At 33.9% G+C, this 19,055-nt stretch overlaps 2 protein-coding genes across 2 annotated transcripts in view; one reads left to right on the top strand and one right to left on the bottom strand.

Moving 5' to 3' along the window:
• Window positions 1-8,135, top strand: part of wdp (Leucine rich repeat protein windpipe) — a 43,377-nt gene extending 35,242 nt beyond the window's left edge. The window contains exon 3 of the mRNA XM_013321079.1: window positions 5,162-8,135. Within this exon, the coding sequence (XP_013176533.1) occupies window positions 5,181-7,289 (2,109 nt within the window). The 5' untranslated portion in view covers window positions 5,162-5,180 and the 3' untranslated portion in view covers window positions 7,290-8,135. The remainder of the gene's footprint in view (window positions 1-5,161) is intronic.
• Window positions 8,136-8,438: 303 nt separating this feature from the next.
• LOC106123880 (uncharacterized) lies at window positions 8,439-15,599 on the bottom strand. Its single transcript, XM_013320292.1, has 5 exons — window positions 15,336-15,599; window positions 14,831-15,006; window positions 13,255-14,566; window positions 10,819-11,000; window positions 8,439-10,667 (listed from the first exon to the last, which is right to left on the bottom strand). Exons 1-5 carry the CDS (start codon window positions 15,337-15,339, stop codon window positions 8,598-8,600), a joined length of 3,744 nt encoding a protein of 1,247 aa, XP_013175746.1. The 5' UTR covers window positions 15,340-15,599; the 3' UTR covers window positions 8,439-8,597.
• Between the last annotated feature and the right edge of the window lie 3,456 nt (window positions 15,600-19,055).

The raw sequence follows: 19,055 nt of genomic DNA, 5'->3' as shown, positions 1-19,055 counted from the left end.
TACGTTGCCAAAACCTACAATCGTCAAACTACAATCATACATTAGTACCCACTCTTATAATATCGTTCAAATGATATAATTTTTATTTTATTGAAAATGGATTTGCGTAAGAAAAGAGTGAATACAGATATCACGGCTGCTCGTGTTAGGTATTACTAATGTGGCGATCCTTTTTGAATATTGCAAATATAGTACAGTCAGCTGCATAAATATGTATCTATTTTAAAGGCTTCAGAAAGTTATATAGGTCTATGATTTCAAATATACGTAATACACGTTATGTTATTACCATGTATTTATGGTTGGAAGCATAAGGACGGTTACGTGCATTTTTAAATCGAAGTTGTGTACAATTTCTGTTGCTTTGTAGTACACATATCTATGCAGCTGACTGTACACGAATAACAAATCTTTAAATTATTTTACTTGACAACTACTGCTCAAAGGCAACAGTTATCGGGTTCACATAAAATCCGTTTACTCTATAAAACAGTGATATCTGTTAGATCGTGACTATTAACATAAATAGATTACTTATTCATATCATTTCACAATTAAGCGAGTAATTTAAATTCTGTACAATTTAAACAATATTCTTTATTTTTTCAAATAAATTAGTATTTATAAAATCGTGTTACATAAATAGTTATTTGTTTGGTATCCTAATTTATTTTAAATTACTAGTTTTAAGCGTTTATAACTTTTGAGGTAAATGCCAAAATTTTGTGCCAAAATGTATCGAATACAATTAATGATCAGTGAAACCACACCTTTAAAAATTATACTAATGCTACTATAAAATACTATTGATGTAAATATTAATATTTTACATGTTGATTTATCTAAAACAAATTTGATTAGTCGCTACGTAAATTAAACATGTGAGTATAAAAATGAATGATAAGCCTTTTATATCAATTCATATTTATATTAAAACACTTTACTTTCTCCAACAGCTTTCTAATTCGCACCTAAAACACACCTTGTCTTACATAACTCTAACTGCAACTATTCAAAGGGCATAAAACGTATGCAAATTATTTAGAGAAATTGTTATACGAAAGTTATAATTAATAAGTAAAATAACTAACCTTGAAGTTTAAGTTAAAAAATCTTATCTTTTTTCGGAGTCAAGTAAAATTAGTATTTTCTAGTTTCGGAATTGTAACATATTACCAGTCGCCTACGACTCCGTCCGTGAGAATTTAAAAAAAAACCTTAATCAGGCCTATGTGTTCTTCCAGGCTATGTTCTACATGTATGATAAATTTCAGCGAGATCCATGCAGCTGTTCTGGAGATATCTTCTAACTGACGTCCATTTATCTAAACATTCGCATCAAAAATATTAGTAAGACAAGTTGACAGTATTTTTAGGGTTCCGTACCTCATAAGAAAAAAACGGAACCCTTATAGGATCACTTTGTTGTCTGTCCGTCTGTCTGTCAAGACCTTTTTTGCTCAAAACCGCGTGAAAGTACCACTATCTCAAAGGCCGGCAACGCAACTGCGGTTATTCTGGGATTGTTGATGTCCATGGGCGTCGTTGAACACCTCGGTGTTCTCGCTGCTCGTTTGCCCCCTTCTGTTATATAAAAAAGCTGGAATTTATTTATGTATAAGATAATGAGTAATTTAAAAATCAATGTTATTTTATTCTATACAAGTTAATTGCATCAACATAATAGAAGTTGAACGAACTGAAACAAAGATTTACATACATTGTTACCTAAGCCATTGTGCTATTGTCATTTTAAATTATTTAATGCTATATAGCAATTATAATTATAAGAATGATCCTCATTTATTATGAGGAATGTGTTACAAATAACTATTAGCCAGCATAATCTGATCTGAAATTTGGCATCGACGTAGAATATTGTCTGGAAGCACACAAATGCAAATTTTATTTTATTCAGCGCGGACGCAGTTGCGGTCGTCAGCAAGTCTTAAATATAACGTTATATCAATTTACATCGACTTTTCTTTAAATCTGATATCTTTAAATGAGCAATTCTTGTATATATATATGTATATAATTGGAATCTCGGAATCGGCTCCAACGATTTTCATAAAATTTAGTATATAGTGGGTTTCGGGGGCGATAAATCAATCTAGCTAGGAATCATTTTTAGAAAATGTCATTTTATTCGTGTTTTATCGATAATCAACTTAAACATAAACTTAACTTTTTCTATCGGTAAGATCGAACAATATTATTCATATTTCATCATTTTATTAGTAATTCGTACTTAAATATAATTTTAAAAAAACACAATTTAAAAAATACCGAGCAAAGCTCGGTCCTGTCATCCAGGTACTATACATTAAGTTTGCTGTAATTTTATTAATTTATCTTTCAGTCGTAATACAACTCGACTGCTCAGTTATGTATAATTGTGTAAGGAACGTGGGAAAGCAATAAGGAAATTGCTAACTATAAGTAATTGATAAAATCTGTGTGATTTATTAGTTTAGCTCTTCTCGAGTATTACTTGTACCGTATCGTGAAAGTACTTACAGGAAAATTCTTACATAACAATTACATATCATAACTTTACCAGCATACTATTAATTACTAGTATTTACTCATATTAATACTAGTACCTGGATGACCGAGCTTTGCTCGGTATTTTTTTTATTATTTACTATGAACTAGCTGTAGCCAGCGACTCCTTTCGCGCGGAATAAAAAAACATAATGAGTACCCTATCTGTTCTTCCAGACTATGTCCTATATGCATGCCAAATTTCATTGAGATCCGTTTAGCCGTTTTAAGATACCTTTAAATGAACATTTATCCATCCATCCATATAAAATTTCGCTTTTATAATATAACTAAGATTACTTCGTAGTAGAAAAGAACACACTATTGGCAATTTGTTTAGCTAATTTAATAAAGACCTAATTGGTTTAGTTTACCGAATTATTAGGTTACCTCTAAGCCTGGGATAATCTAATAGTTTTAGTTTATCCAACTTTTTTAATAGAATTATTGCTATTTATTTACTTAAGTAGGTAAACTGAAATATCTAAATGTTAAATAAATCTTACCTAGTTTATTTTATCATTTAATATTACGACATAAACAACTGAAATGAACAAGATAAAATCGCTAAAGCACAGCCGATAGGTGTCTATACTCTCATGGTCAATAAGTCTGAAGTTTGTCGGCAATCAATTTACTGAATCACCGCTAACTGCATTTCGACACCCGTTGCCCTTCTGAGATTTATGTACCTTTAAATGCAATGATGTAGCTATTAGCTAATTGTAGTTAAAGTACTTTAAAACGTTTTATTAGTCATCTTAAAAACTATTGATATAAAAGTCAAATCTACCAAAATACTGTTATTACGGTTGATTAAAAGTGTACAACTGTTAATAACAAAGAGTTAAATAATTTCAAAATTAACTTTATTTTTAACACTAAAGTTTTTTCTCACCAAATTGCAATAATATATTTGACACTAATATGCTACAATTTATTAATTCGTGCTGACATTTAAACATGTTTTTAATCTGTATTACGTGGCCAATGTTCATTAACCGTGTTATTTTCTATAGGATATTAGAATTGTTAATTATAACACGCATCGTATTATGTCACTTGTAAGTTTTATATTAACTTATCGAATTACTTATTCCAAATTCAAATAAACAAGTTCCTAATACTGGTGGGAAAAACACTATAAAGAATATTATTCTATTTAGCAATCAACGTCTATATTTTAAACATATTATTTTATAATTCTTAGTTCCAGTGATATCATAAACCAAAATCTAACTTCCTCAACTGATTTTATTAAAATTAATTAAATATATAAAATTGTTGGGTACACTACGGTTGCTATAGCGTGGTAGTTTTATTGTCAGTAAAAACTGACGAAGCAAAAATTAGTCCTTTTTTTGAAACATTACTTATCCCCACTAAATTAATAACATGAGACAATTGCTACACATTACGTGAAATATGTGGATTTTTTCGACCGAAATGTTTATCACCCCTGCCGTACATGGAAAGTCCATATACGTCTTGACGATAAAAATATAATGTACTTGTAGTCATCTGCGCATGAGAATAACAGGACAACTCATAAAATACATAAACCTTGAAATACTTATGAGTACGATAAACCAGGGTCGAGAATTCAAACTTTTTCCTTCAAAGAACTGTTTCCAATTAACAAGTTGTTTACTTAACACATCTACATAATTCGCTTACATTCTCACATATTAAATACAAATTCATTACAAGAACACACTATAAATAAACATACATACTATACAAGTGTAATGTTGAAAACATTCATTTCACTAACATTTAACAGTGGTAGAGTCCGCTTTTACATCTTCGCACGAATTGGCCCGGCTCGCCCGGTGAAATACCACGACCACACAGAAGACAGCCGCGAAGTGGAAGCAATTCCGCGTTTCGTCTGATGAGTGTGCGTCCCGGAGGCCTAATATTCTATTTCCCTTCCCATCCTTTTTCTTATAAGGAAAGAATGGGAAGTGGAAGTGGACTTTCCGGATGAGAAGATGCATGTGAAGGGAAAATATTTTCTTTCTGTGCATCCTTTCCTCCGTCGATTAAAGGTAGGCAACGCATATGCAATTGCGTTTGTCTATGGGCAACGGGCACTTCGCTATTTCAGCGATTTCAGGTGGCCGCTCGCTCGTATGCCACCTTATGATATAAAAAAATAAAACGTACGCTAGAATGTATGGTTAGTTGGAATTCGTTTGACGAATACATAAAAAGTTGTAATACATTACGTATACAAACAAGCAAACGAATACCTCCGAACAATCTGTTGTAACGATGTAACAATCAAGGTGCTAGCAACCGTTAAGAATTGCGCAATATTTTCCAATTGGTACCAAACAATACGTCCCCCGTGAAGACGACATTTGCACAAACGGTTAACAACTGACATCCTGGCGCGCTAACATTGAACCACTTCTGGCCGCGAGTGCCGGCCAAGTGCACTGGGGGTGTCATTACGCGTACAGGAATAGATATTGTATTTCATATCACTAGTTTCTCGTATAGCACGCGTACAATTCTGCTTAGACGAAGACCATTTAAAAAACTACAGAACTTTTTAGAAATATACGTCATAATACTATAATTGAAAATATTTTGTTTTCTTTTCCAGGTAGTGCAGTCCATTGACGATGGCCTCGCTTCGCGCATCCGCCTGTTTCCTGGCGGTATCCCTACTGGTGGCCCCCATACTTGCCGCAGTCTGTCCAGAAAGTTGCGTCTGTAATACAACTCGCGACGGCCTCCATCGTGTCACATGCAGCAGTCTCGCTGAACTTTATAAATTCACTCTCCGTCAGAAGCATCATAATATCAATATTCTTGATCTCTCACATAATAACATAACAAAGTTAAACCACGAATTGGATCGATTAACAGAAGTCGTCACATTAGATTTATCTACAAATGGTATCACAGATCTCAATAAATTTCTACACAATGCAAAGAAATTAGTGCATCTTAATCTAGCCAACAACAGGATAAGAAAGCTGTCTTTAACGCACTTGCCTACAAGTGTTAGTTCATTGGATTTAACTAACAATCTGCTACAAGATGTACCTTCAGATTTAGGACACTTAATTGGTTTGGAACATTTAGAACTTGAGGGTAATCCCTTGGATTGTTCATGTGAAAACATTATAGCTCGTGATCGCCTGTTAGCTGCAAATGTTTTTATAGATAACGTTAAATGTGATAGACCAAAAAAACTACACAACCGCTCGTGGCTTGAGTTAAAAACGAAGGACATTTGTAAATCTGCTAAATTCGAAAATGAATATTTGGACATGATGATGGGCGATCAACCAATTGATGCAGTTAAAGTCGGCGAAGAAACGACTGCATTGAAATCAATGCCCTTGGTGGCAATAAATGACTTGGAAGATGGAAAAGTTATTCATGGATCTGAACCAAAAGAAGATGATGATAGCGAACAGTTTTTGAAAGTAGGACACTATGTTACTTCATCGCCCTCTCATGATATTGAGGGATCAGGAGAAGCTGAAAGCACAACGATGAGTGACATAATTGAACCTGTTCAAAACCAAAAAAGTTATGCAAATTTATTAGCTGCAGAAGAAATAATTCCTGCTGACAATTTGCACACAACTGATGATCCAATAGAAGGATCTGGTGAAGGCTCAGGTTTTTACATACCAGAAAGCGAGGGTACGACCGAAAAGTTTCAAGAAACAACAACGCCAATTTACGAAGAATTGAATCCAGGTCCAGTTCGCAAAGTATTTGAGGAAGACTCCAGCACAGCAACTTCTGAATTTCCTATACCTCCACCTCCGTCAATCTATGAAGGTGGTGCGGATTGGCATAGTAGAACTAATGAAGAGACAGTTACCGAAACTGTTTTAGCTGCAACACCACAAATTATTCGCGATACGACTGTTTCTGAACAAATTCGCGTAACGCAAGCCGCAGGGGTCTTAGGACAGGTACCATCAAATAACGAAAATGTCGCGCCGCACAAAACGGGAACTTATGTTTGCATAGCTTTAATTGTTATCCTCCTTGTTGGTTTAATAGGTTTTGCTATTGTGAAAGGTCAAATGAGGAAACGTAGAGACAGGCGGCTATTGAGACAGCAAAAGAGAGACGTAGAGAAAGCATCTAAAGAAATGGTAGATATGAATAAATCTTTATTAGGTAAACCAGCACCAGTTGATACCCCAATGGAAAAAAGAATAAATGGAAAATATGAGTTAGTTCCCACTCATGAAAATTATCCAAAGAAAGGTGATAATGGTGAAATTGGAAACGGCTTTAAACCGAAAGACAGTAATGGCATAGATAGTCCCAGAGATTCAAATCAGAATAAACGTAGCTCGATTGATAACAACCTTGCAGAAGACAGCCAGCTATCGCAACAAGAAACCTCATTTGACTCTGAACCAGCATCGCCTAGCTCTAAGAAGGATACGCATTCATTATCCAGCGAGGATATATTCGTTCCTATAAACGATGACGATAATCCCAGATTAAATGGCAATGCTGATTCAGATATATCTCAACCACTAATTAATGGGGATCCAATTAACGATGCTGATTTCTTGTCGCCGTCACGAGAGTATGTTCCTGTTTATTCCCCGGACATGGGTAGGGTTCGAATCAAAATGACTGAGACGCCGAAGCCGAAGACGCCGGTACTAGTCACCAGAAGTAGATCAAACGCCGGAGACATCATTATAACACCAACAGTAGACGAAAACACACGTAAATCGACCACTTGAAATATATTTTCTGTGAAGAAAGGACAATAATGCTTTGTGTATTGTGTCAATCAACAAACATATCACTATTGGCAAAGTTCTGTGATTTTGTATGTGCGTTAAGTGGGAACTCATGTGCATGAGGGTAAGAAATAAATCGATTTGACTAATTTTACTAGAAACGTTGCTGCCAAAGTGTGTTTGTAGTCGACAGTGCCTTTAAATTCGCTAGTGGTAAAATATATTTATAAAATTATATTTCGAATAAGAAAAACATATTTTTATACATGTAATTTGTTGCCATGATCAATTTTGTACTAATAACGTTTCATTTTTGTAAAATTTAATTGTAATTTCAAATCAGATACGTAAAAATAACAAACCCTTGTTTGTGTTGTTAAACAATGTTTTTATTTTCCATATGATCTTGAATTGTCAATGGTTGTGTACTTATTTTATACAAAACATTCACAATACACGATAATAATCAACAGATTTGTCCGGTGTTAGCTTTTATTTCATATTAAGAGATTCTTTGTTTCAATTTCTAACCTAAGTTCCTTATGAATAATTTTATTGAATTAGTTTTTAAGATTGTGATACCATTTTATTGTAAGTTAAACCATGCTATTATTTGATATGTCTGTAATTAAATCAATATCGTACGCGTATTGTAAATTTTATAAGATTTTATAATTTGATGTTAATTTTTTTCAATTAAGTGCTAATGACATTTTTTATCTGATGTCACGTCAATCTGTCTGTCGTGTTGCAGATTGTATATCACTAATTTAAACATACCAGCTGCTATTTATAATGAGGAACAAAATAATAAAAAAAATAAAGAATTTATTGTAAAAATCTTCATTTCTGTTATTTTATTTTCCAAGTTACTTCCAATCTTCGATCTAAAAAAATACATTTGATGACCACAGTGAAGCATGCAAAACATATGGATTATTAAGGCCTGGATTAATGAACATAGAACTAAATAATTTTTTTGAAGGAGTAGTAGAAAAAATAAAACCGTTAAAGTGATATGTTTATTTTTAACACTAATATATTTCTTGTTTGTAATAAAAGTTATTTTTAAATGCTTAATGATTGAGGTGTTACTATATATTTTATTAAATAATATTTACATGACTAATAAAGATTTCCAAAATTAATATTACAATAATGATGACTCTGTACAGTATTTTCAAACTGTTTTTAAAAGTAATAAATAAAATAATAATCGTTGGTTTTGACCTATGCAATATTCACTATTTAAACTAAAACTAAAATTACTTTGTCATAATTTTAGCAAACAACGACTGAATAAACGAATTAAAAATCACTTTCCCTAGGCTCATCGTCATCTATTGAATATCTTCTGTTCCTGGGCCGGAGCGGTTGTTCTAACACCGGCTCAACCACAACCGTGACACTCTCGTTGCCGCTCATACCGTACTCAGACATACGTCTGCGGCGGACACCAGGGGACTGATCCAACTCTGCTATCTCATGACTACCAAAGTTCCTCGGCCGTCGACGACGACGTCGACGATGGGTTTCTGGAGCTTCATTCAGTTCCAAATCATCTCCTACAGATAAATCACCATTTCTTTCAGTTTCTTCTAACAGATCCCCACTTGATTTTGTTTTACGTCTACCTTTTCTTCTTTTCTTTTTGCCCGTCCTCTCATCACATAATGACTGACATGAAGCTGTAAGCTTGGGCATAGAAAGAGCCTCGTCGTAAGACGGCGGTGCGACTAAATCCCTCGGATCAGGAGCATTGCACAATGCCTCCTGTTCGGCGCGAATACGTAGCTGTCGCAGTCTGTCTCTGGCTTCCTCCACTTGCCTCATTCTTTCCTCCTGCAGACCAGCTAATCGGCGATTCATTGATCTCCTTATTACATTAATCAAAGTTAAACATAAAGCTAAACCTACTATCATGACCACGATAAACCATATCAAAGCATCAGCGTTTGCTTTCTTCTCGGTAGGATTCCAAGAGAAATAACATGCCTCAAGCCACGTTTGACCAACTAAATTGACAGGACTGTTGCAAATAAGATTGTAAGACTCCTCTTTTTTGTTTGGCTCCAGCGTAACAAATTCATAAAAGTCAAACATGTTGCTATCCGCACAATCGCAACGCCACATGTTATCCATCAAATCCATTCTCTCTAAATAAGGGTTGGAATCAAAGTATGATCTACTCCAAACTGTTGTAAAGCGATTTCCGATCACACCTAATCCCCTTAAACGAGGTAGCATATAGAAAGTTGCATTATTTACAGCACTTATTCGATTGAAATTTAAATTTAAATACTTAAGAGTATTTGAGGAAATACTGTCTGGGATATTTGATAGAAGGTTGTGTGACAAATCTAAATCAACAAGCGATTGCCAGCCTTCTAATGAATCTTTACCCATAGTGTTTATTTCGCAATAACTCATATCTAGAATAGAGACAGATGTGGAACTTAAATGGCCGACTCTAGTCAAATAGTTCCTGCGTAGTTTGAGTTGGGTTAGCGATGGCATTTCTAGGAGACTATCTTCAGGTATATGCGCGATTTCATTCCATGACAAATCTAAATACTTCAACATACTTAGTCCTCGGAATGTATCGCTTTTCAGAGAGCCAATATTATTATATGATAGGTCTAAGTATTCTAATTTAGAGTTATTTATAAAATTATTACTCTCTAGAAATCTTACAACGTTATGACTTAATAATGCCCTTCTAAGATTTGGGAATCCTCCAAGACTGATTTGCATTATATTACAATATGAAACATCTAAATACTTTAATGAATTTGACATTACAGTATTTGACAAACTGTATAAAACTAGACCGTTATTATTTGACAGTTGCAAATATACTAGTGATGGTAGATATGACAATTCGTTGTGATTGATTGAACTCAATAGACAGTTACTCGCGTAGAAACTTTTAAGCGTTGGGGATACAAGACCTTGGATTCTTGATAAAGGATTATAATTAATTTTAAATACCCTTATATTTATCAATCCACTTAAAGGTGATCTACCTCGAATTGATGTTATTTTACAGTTATCTAAAATCAATGTTTCTAATGACGCACTTATTAAAAGTTCCTGATTTGCTAAATTATCCATCGTATAAAACTTATTATGTGATAAATCGAGGATCTTTAGATTTGTTGCTGGCTGCAGGAATTCATTAGGATTTAAATTTAGCCATGAATTGAAATCATTTTGAGACAGGTTCAACAATTCAAGTGATGTCATATTGTTGAGAGCGTCCTCTGGAATCGAATTAATTTGATTGTTGCTTAGATCAAGATCCACAAGATTGTGTAGCTTGTTTAAATTATCAGGAAACGTTGAAATTTCGTTAAAGGACATATTGAGGCGCATCACCTGAAATTAAAGAAAAAAGCAGATAAGAACATTGACCTTACAAACATACCAATGATATCAATTGTCTTATGGGTATTTGAAAATGTCTGTTTATTATTATAAAAGTTATTGATTACTTTTAAACATAGAAATAAAATAATTTTCCAACTACCTTCTCACTGACTCCATTTGGTATACTAGTCAGACCACGCTTAGAGCAATCCACATTGGTCCTGTCAGCACTACACTTGCAGATGTAGCAAGCATCATTCCTGTCACTGTCATCGACGTCGGAGATCTCCGCGCTTGCTAACATCACCAGCAACAGAAGACCTTGCACCCGCATACCGGTGACTTATCATAACTACCTGGAAAACATTAACAAGCCAGGTAAGCGACATATTTATATTACGTGGCCTTATAAAAAATGGAGCAATTGTCTGTCAGTAATATACAAATTCAAGTGTTTTATGAATAAAAAGCTAACTATGTAAGGTACTCGAGGGTATTTTTACGCAGTTGCCTATGATTTCGTCCGCGTGGAATAAAAAATCTAGTCATAATTACGGTCTATGTTAACCGGGTTTAGTGTAGCTTCCCAACAGGAATATTTAAAATCAAATCAGTAGTTTCGAAAGCTATGCAATGCAAACAAACAATCAAATATTTTCCCTTTATAATTATGGTAGGTATACATTTATTTTAGCAATATGGAAACAATAAGCTATTCAATGGTTTTGCTGAAAAAGAATCGACTAAATACAGAATTGAACTACACAAAGTGTAATTTTTTAATGTTTTAATATTTAAAATTATACGTCCTTGACTACTGTAAGCCGCAGCAGTTATAAACTCATTAGGTTTTTAAAAAAATCGAAGAATGTATTGTGCAATTTCAAAACATATGAGACCTAAGGTAAAATATTTTGAGTCATTCGCACACCTGCGTTATTTTACGTTGATCATTTTCTTGTCACGTTTCAGTTACCCAAAAACGTGGAGCCCGACCTTAATCTACAGCTATGTGAGTACACCATTACAAATCTTTGCCATGAAAATGAATATCAACATATTATGTGCATACAACAGTTTTATCTTTGTTATCTGTATTTGATAAAAGCGCAGGTTGTAGGCTACTTAAATTTAGGTCGATATGATGTTCATACCTTTAGTACTGTAGAGAGTCAAGTTGTCATATATTGTTATGAACTGAAGATCCTTTTACACACACTTCTAAATTGTTATTCTGTGAATCAACAATGAAATTAATAATTTATTATCATTATATGAGTCATATTGTTTATACAACTTAAGTCTAAAATCTTTTGAGTTTTGTAACCTACAAATTATGTCACTTTTACTAAAATTATAAGACAATTATAAGACCATTAGAGTAATTAATTAATAACGTTAGAATTAAGTTACTTTACTTACCATACTGAGTTATTCCACGTGAATTTCGTCAAAAAATGAATTAAAATTTATAACAATCACAATTCACTTTTTAATTACACCACGAATTTGTTCTCCCATTTAAATAAACTAATTTTATTGTAATAGTTAAAGCCCGTTAAGTCTTTCATTAGTCGGTGGGTTTAAAGTTTTTACAAAGGGCTGTACAATTTTTACGTGTGACTTCGAGCGATAGATAACATTGTATGAACCGAATTAAGCGTAATACCTGTTATCTTTGATAAGACAGTTTTGCGAAATCGCACATCATGTAACTCATAGTTTTAATATTAAATACTATTTTTCTACTTCTTAAATCTAAATGCCCATCAATTCGATTTATTTCACACTAAATGGAGTTAGTTTGCTTAAAGAGGTATCATAAGGAAGTTAAGTTTTTTTTAATGGTAGAAATATTTATCTTACACTTCATTGTATTTTATTTAATGTTTTTTTAATAACAATGCAATTTTATAACACGTTTAGGTTTCTTTTGCTATAAATAAACAATTTTATTCTACATTTTTACATTATAAATAATAGCGACATCTAGTTGCCGTTAGCGGATATATGAAAAGTTTTCGTTAGCGAATGAAATACCGATGACATTGGTTAATACATTCATCAATAGATGGCGCTGTAACTAAAGTGATATAATTACGTAATGTATCATTTAATCTAATCTAATCTAATCTAATGAGATCTTTTTCTTGTGGGTCGATCTAACTATAAATGAAATGATTGGCAAATTTTCGAGAAACTCGGAGAACCTAAGCATTATTTCATAATGAATAAATCTACTAAATAGACTTGAAAATCGTTTTAGGTACTTCATTGTAAAAGAATAACAACAATATATCTCATACCTTTAATTTCTAAATAACCTTACACTTAGATAATATTTACACAAATAACATACGAGAAATGCAGAGCTTGAATTATTACTAAGGGAATAAATATCTTTATATATTTTAATAATTATTCAGAACCTAATACTTAACCTACGTCCAGCTGTAGACAGACAAAGGCTGATGACGATGACGTTGATGATAATACTTAATTTTATTATCTTAATAAAGTAACGGAAAATTCTTTTGAATGACAAACTTATCACTCCAAAACGATAAAAATTAAATTTACTTATACTTTTAGTTAATACGTATTTCAACAGTTCGCCTTATGGACCGTCTCTCGCTCGCCCTTGGTCTCGACTCCGTTAGATCGCCAATCGAGCGTGACCTACGGCAATTACGATCAAAGGTCTCATCCTCTTCATCAATAAAGTCAGGTAGAGAGTGGAATGATGAATTTAGTCTAGGCATCAATAAGGCTTCCTCGTAAGTCGGTGGCATGTCTTCGCGCAGTGGGATTCTCATTACAACACTTTCGACCCTTGGCTGCACAACAACACCATTGCTGCTCACAGTGGTAGATTCGGTAGCTGTCCGTGGATGACTTGTAGAAGGACTAGGCTTATTTAAAGACATTAAACCTCTACACACGCACGACGTAATAGCAATGCCAATTATAACACCAATTAACACTGCCATAAATGTGTACGTCTGCTTTGACATTTCCGTCGGATGCCATGTCAATATGTAAGCCTGCTGCCAACTCAGCTGAGTTACATTAGAAGGCGAGTAACAAATCAATGACGCTGCATCGGCTATCTTCGGCGGTTCTTTTGTTAAAAAGTCATACGTCAATAACAAATTGACGCTGAATCCCTCGCAACTCCATCGGTTTCCCTTCACGTGAACTTCCCTCAAAAAAGGATTCGAGGCGAAATGTGAGGTCGACCAAACCTCTCTAAACTCGTTCCCTCTCAAGTCTAACACTGCCAAATGCGGCAGCGCCGAGAAAGTGTTGTCACCTATTTCACTTATTTCATTGTAGCTTAAGTCCAATTCTTGTAGAGTGTTCGAAGCTATACCATCAGGTACCGTCTCAATTTGGTTCATGCAAAGATCAATAGCTAATAAAGAACTCATTCCTGTTAGTGCTGCTGGATCTATTTTTGCGATTTGACAATAACTTAAATCCAAAGTCCTTAAGGATTGTGATTGGAAATTTGGTAGTTCTGAGAAATAATTTCTTGATAGGATGACAGTATCAAGATTCTTAGCATCGGAGAAGACGTTCGGTGGTAAATCATCGATTCTATTCTCAGATAAATCTAGAAAAGATAGATTGGTCATCTTCTCGAACGCTTTCGTGTCGATGTTGCTTATTTTGTTCTTTGATAAATCTAGTCTTTTAATATGATACTGATTGTCGCTGCTCAGCCATCTGTCATAATTGTTATTGGACAGATTAAGAGTTCGAAGGTTCTGCCATTTCTGGAAATAGGTTGGTAATGGATTCGTCAAGCGGTTCCCGGACATATCCAAAATTTCGACCCTAGAAAATTTTTCTAGTCCCTCCGGGAAGGTGGCAAAATTGTTATTTGATAACAAAACTGCTTGTGCCTGAAATAATAATAATTCTTTTAAAAACATATATTATGATTTAGTTTGCCATACAAATATATTATAAAGAATTTATCCTCGGTTTAGCGACTAATTTCCTATCACCTTTTCGTAGACCAAGGGTTTTATTTCATCAAATCTTAAACAGCTTTCATCGGGGAAGTACCATGACATCACTGTATACAAGTGTGGTGCCAAGATTTTTCATACCTTTCAAGATTTTTGACTACAACTTTACTTTCGTATTAAAAATTCGAGACTTACATCGTAATCAATTGTCTCTGGTAGCTCGGTAAGTCCTCGATCGGAACAATCAAAGTATTGTACATCATTGAGTCTGTAAGTCCTGCAGACGGAGTCGTCATCGTCACCTAAACCGGGTATGATGCCCGCAGTAACCGCTGATAGCAGCCATGTCCAGAGTAAGAGAAATGTAAAGCCTGTAATTTTAAGAAGATCGGTTATTATTATCCACTAGCTATTGCCTGCGACTCCACACCCGCGAAATAAAAAAAAATATCAAAGAACTCATTTTTTTTTATATAAATGTGTTTTTATACAAGTGTTCTGAACTACAAATTGTCGTGATATGGCTTGGCGAATTTACTACCTTTAGTTCTGACCAGACCAAAATATACGCAATAGATCCTCTTGTTATAACAAAAAAAAACGTGGTGAATATCCATAAAAATGTTCTTTGACGAGTTGCAAATTTGAAATTTTAGTAAAATTCAATAAAAAAAAACATCGAATGAAATGAACCACTTACCCATTAGAATAAATCTAATCTCTTTCTTGTTTTACGCATGTTATTTTACACTACAATTATATTTAATGCTATTTGCACATCACTTTATCCTCACTGCATCCAATATTTAGTGACGTTAATATTAATCAGCACTAATATCCGTGTCACTTTCATTAGCAGTCACGATACGTCACCAAACACAATTTGGTACTGGCTATCTGTACATGTCGCAGTGAACACTGGGTTTGTTCGAAGGCGAGTACTGATGCCTACATAAAGGATGTTCTTATTTTCCTACGGTGTTTGATGCTACAGAAATTATCATGTATAGATCTTGTTATTGTTTTTTTATCTCTGACGTCAAACGAATTAGCTATTTTAAGATTGATTCATTTTTAGATTTTATTTGTTTTGTCTTAATTTGTGTTACAGCATGATTGTCTTTTATTTATTTTTTTTGCGTAAATAACGAGAAATTATGTTAGTTGCACGTTTGTTATTATTGTTAATAATTTTATTATAGTGCGATAATGTAATCTAAACCGGTATCAGTGATGTGTTATAAAATATATACAACTTAGTTCGGCACAGAAAATGCTATAAAAATAATATAGAAAGCAACTAAACATGTTACTGTCTTACTAATATTATAAATGAGAATGTTTAAATGGATGGATGGATGTTTGTTAGAAGGTACCTCCAGAACGGCTGCGTGGAAGAACACATAGTGTACTAATTAAGAGATTTGTTTCGCGCGGACGGAGTCGCGGGCGACAACTAGTAATGTACGTTTTAAAAATGTAGAAAAACAAAAATAATACAAATGGAACCTCCTCTATTCACTTATGCTATCTACAAGTTCTTATCACTGATTAGACGTATCGACTTATCGTCAAACCCAAAGAAACAGTTTTCGCTCGTAATGTGATTCACGCACCTCGACATCGAAATGCTTTTGTCGAACGATTTTTTCACGGTTTATTATCAACTTGTGAAATGAAATATTATATGCCAAATAGTAATTGAAAATGTTAATTATTTAATAATGTTATGAGATATCCGAACACTTTTAACTATGCTAATCTAGCCTTGATAAGTCTTACCATACTTGAAAAGGAACATTGATAAACTTTAAGAGGCCTAGTCTCATATCTGTAAACCTATTACGGATGCATTTATGTTTAATTAATTACTACTTATACATATTAACATCATAATATTCAAAGTAGTCAACCTACCAGCTCTTAGCCAATGTGGTTGACTTTGGCCTAGTCTCCCCTAATTTAGGGTAAGCTCCGACCCTCTCGGTGGGGACGTACAGAGAGCTGATGATGATGAATATTCAAAGATCTAAGATTGGCTGATAATCTTATATATAAAATTCTCGTGTCACAATTTTCGTTCCCATACTCCTCCGTAAAGGCTTGACTTTGACTCATGAAATTTTGTGAGCATATTGAGTAGGTCTGACAATCGACCAATATCTTTATTTAATCCCGCGCGAACGGAGTCGCGGGCGACAGCTAGTGATAGTATGAATTCAAGTGCAAATTGATATGATAAAAAAAACTTTGACTACAACTTCAGAGAAGAAATCACCCAGAGTATGTCTAAATAACAATTCAACGCTTTGCTGCTTAGCGAACGCTGTCTAAGACACGTGTCTTAACTCACATGAGATAGCGTAAGCAAAACATATAAGGTTAACTAGAAATCTGTCACATCCCGCCGCAAATCTTAAGTGCGGGGATTAGACGCAGGTGTCGAGTCGTAGGAGCGTGACATGTTCGACTCCTCTCGCCTGTCTGAACTCGTTTGAGGTCCGCCGTGACCTGTTTACGCCCCTACCCACCCAGAGGGGAGGTACACCCCCTTTGATAAGATTCGTCGATTACAATTCGAGATGTTCTCAGAAATACGGCGAGCGTAATGTCTTTGTGATCAATTTGCTATTTAAAGAAATAACAAATTATTGGAATTTAATATTGTTTTTATATGTTTTAACTATTTTTAAAATAAAAGTAAGCACAGACATAATCAACTCTATCTTTAAAACTAAAAAACACACTTTAATTTCAATTAATATAACTACTTACTCTATAATTTTTGAAATTGTTTGTATTATAAAATTTAATGCTCGTTCGTAAAATTCAGTTTAAATTGAGTATTTGTAGGACTTGGTTGCTGCGGCAAGTTCAATAAATAAGGATAGAGACCATTAGCGACGGTCCAGCAAATCTTCGGCCGCCGAACGACACTTACTTAGACTTAAACTGTTGCCGAAGCTATTCCGTTAAAGATTTCGGATTGTGACGTCCATTTTAAGAAAATATTTCGTAGTTAAGTGACAATTTTATCACTTAGCACCGTTAAGTGCATATATTTACTTGAAAACCTATCTGCACAATACATAAAGTTTAATTTATCCATCATATAGCTGCCGCCAGCGACTCCGTACGCGGAATTAAAGCAAAGTTAATTAGTAGCCTGTGTGTTCTTCCAGATTATGTTCTACATCTATGCCAAATTTCAGCGAGATCCATGCAACCGTTCCGGAGATACCTTCAAACAAACATACATCCATCTAAACATTTGCATATATAATACAAGTAAGAAGTAAGATTATTTCTGTGATAAGAAAGCTAACAAACTTCTAAAAGGTATCGATAAAAAAGTAAGCAGGATGAATTTATTTGAATTAAACTTTGCGTCTTTCTAATAAAAGAAGCTAATTTTAAATCATTCAAAGCTACTTAACCATATGAATAAATAATTTTGCTTGAAATAATAAAAAAAATATCAATACCACAAAACAATAACATAAATATATGATATGTTGACAATAAAATTAATCCATGAAATATTTCCAAATATGAGAAACAATAAAACTTTCATCTAATACCAATTGAGAGGGTCGCAAAGGTACATGAATTATAGGGTCCGTCTCGGCCCAATCTATTGCTGACCCTTCTATATCTTTAATACCCGGGGATCAGAAATATAATACGCAAGGAGCGTATTTATTTGTGCTCGCAAAGGATTTGCCCTTCATATGTCAAGATGTTTGACCCGGCCAAATGAGATCATCATAATTTGCTGTATTGACTATCTTTTAGAATTATTGAATCGTATCATTAGGACTTTTATAACTTGATATTTTATATTAATGTAATAAAAGAACACTTATCCCAACTACCATGAAATTATATCATCATTATTATCATCATCATCAGCTCACTATACGTCCCCACCGACAGGCTCGGAGCCTACCCTAAGTTAAGGGTGATTAGACCATAGTCAACCACGCTGGCCAAGTGTGGGTTGGTTGACTTCACACATATCTTTGAATTACTTCTTAGATATGTGCAGGTTGCATCAATTATAACATAAATGACAACAACTATCAATTGCTTAACTTCATCGTTTTCTATGTTTTTAAATCTTACTAACCTTACTAATATTATATATGCGAAAGTTCAAATGGATCGATGGATGTTTGTTTGAAGATATCTCAGGAACGACTGAACGGATTTTGATGAAATTTGGCATAGATGTAGAACATAGTCTGGAAGATGACATAGGCTACTAATTAAGTTTTTTTTAATTCCGCGCGGACTGAGTCGCGGTCGAAAGCTACTCCAACATATGTTTTCCTTAAATTTACGATGAATTAAATATTTGATACTATTAATAAAATTAACTCTTTTTTTTTCTTGAGAAAACCTTTTTAATAATATCGAT

This window comes from Papilio xuthus, unplaced genomic scaffold, assembly GCF_000836235.2.
Source record: "Papilio xuthus unplaced genomic scaffold, Pxut_1.1 DF825946.1, whole genome shotgun sequence".
In the NCBI taxonomy this organism is placed as follows: domain Eukaryota; kingdom Metazoa; phylum Arthropoda; class Insecta; order Lepidoptera; family Papilionidae; genus Papilio; species Papilio xuthus.
Note: the sequence above shows the minus strand (reverse complement) of the source record. Positions and strands in the feature narration are given on the sequence as shown.

Coding starts and splice junctions, on each gene's coding strand:
- LOC106123880 (XM_013320292.1), bottom strand. Junction 14,567..14,830: donor CAGAGACAATTGATTACGAT/GTAAGTCTCGAA, acceptor TTATTATTTCAG/GCACAAGCAGTTTTGTTATC. Junction 11,001..13,254: donor GCGAACTGTTGAAATACGTA/TTAACTAAAAGT, acceptor AGTTATGATAAG/TCACCGGTATGCGGGTGCAA.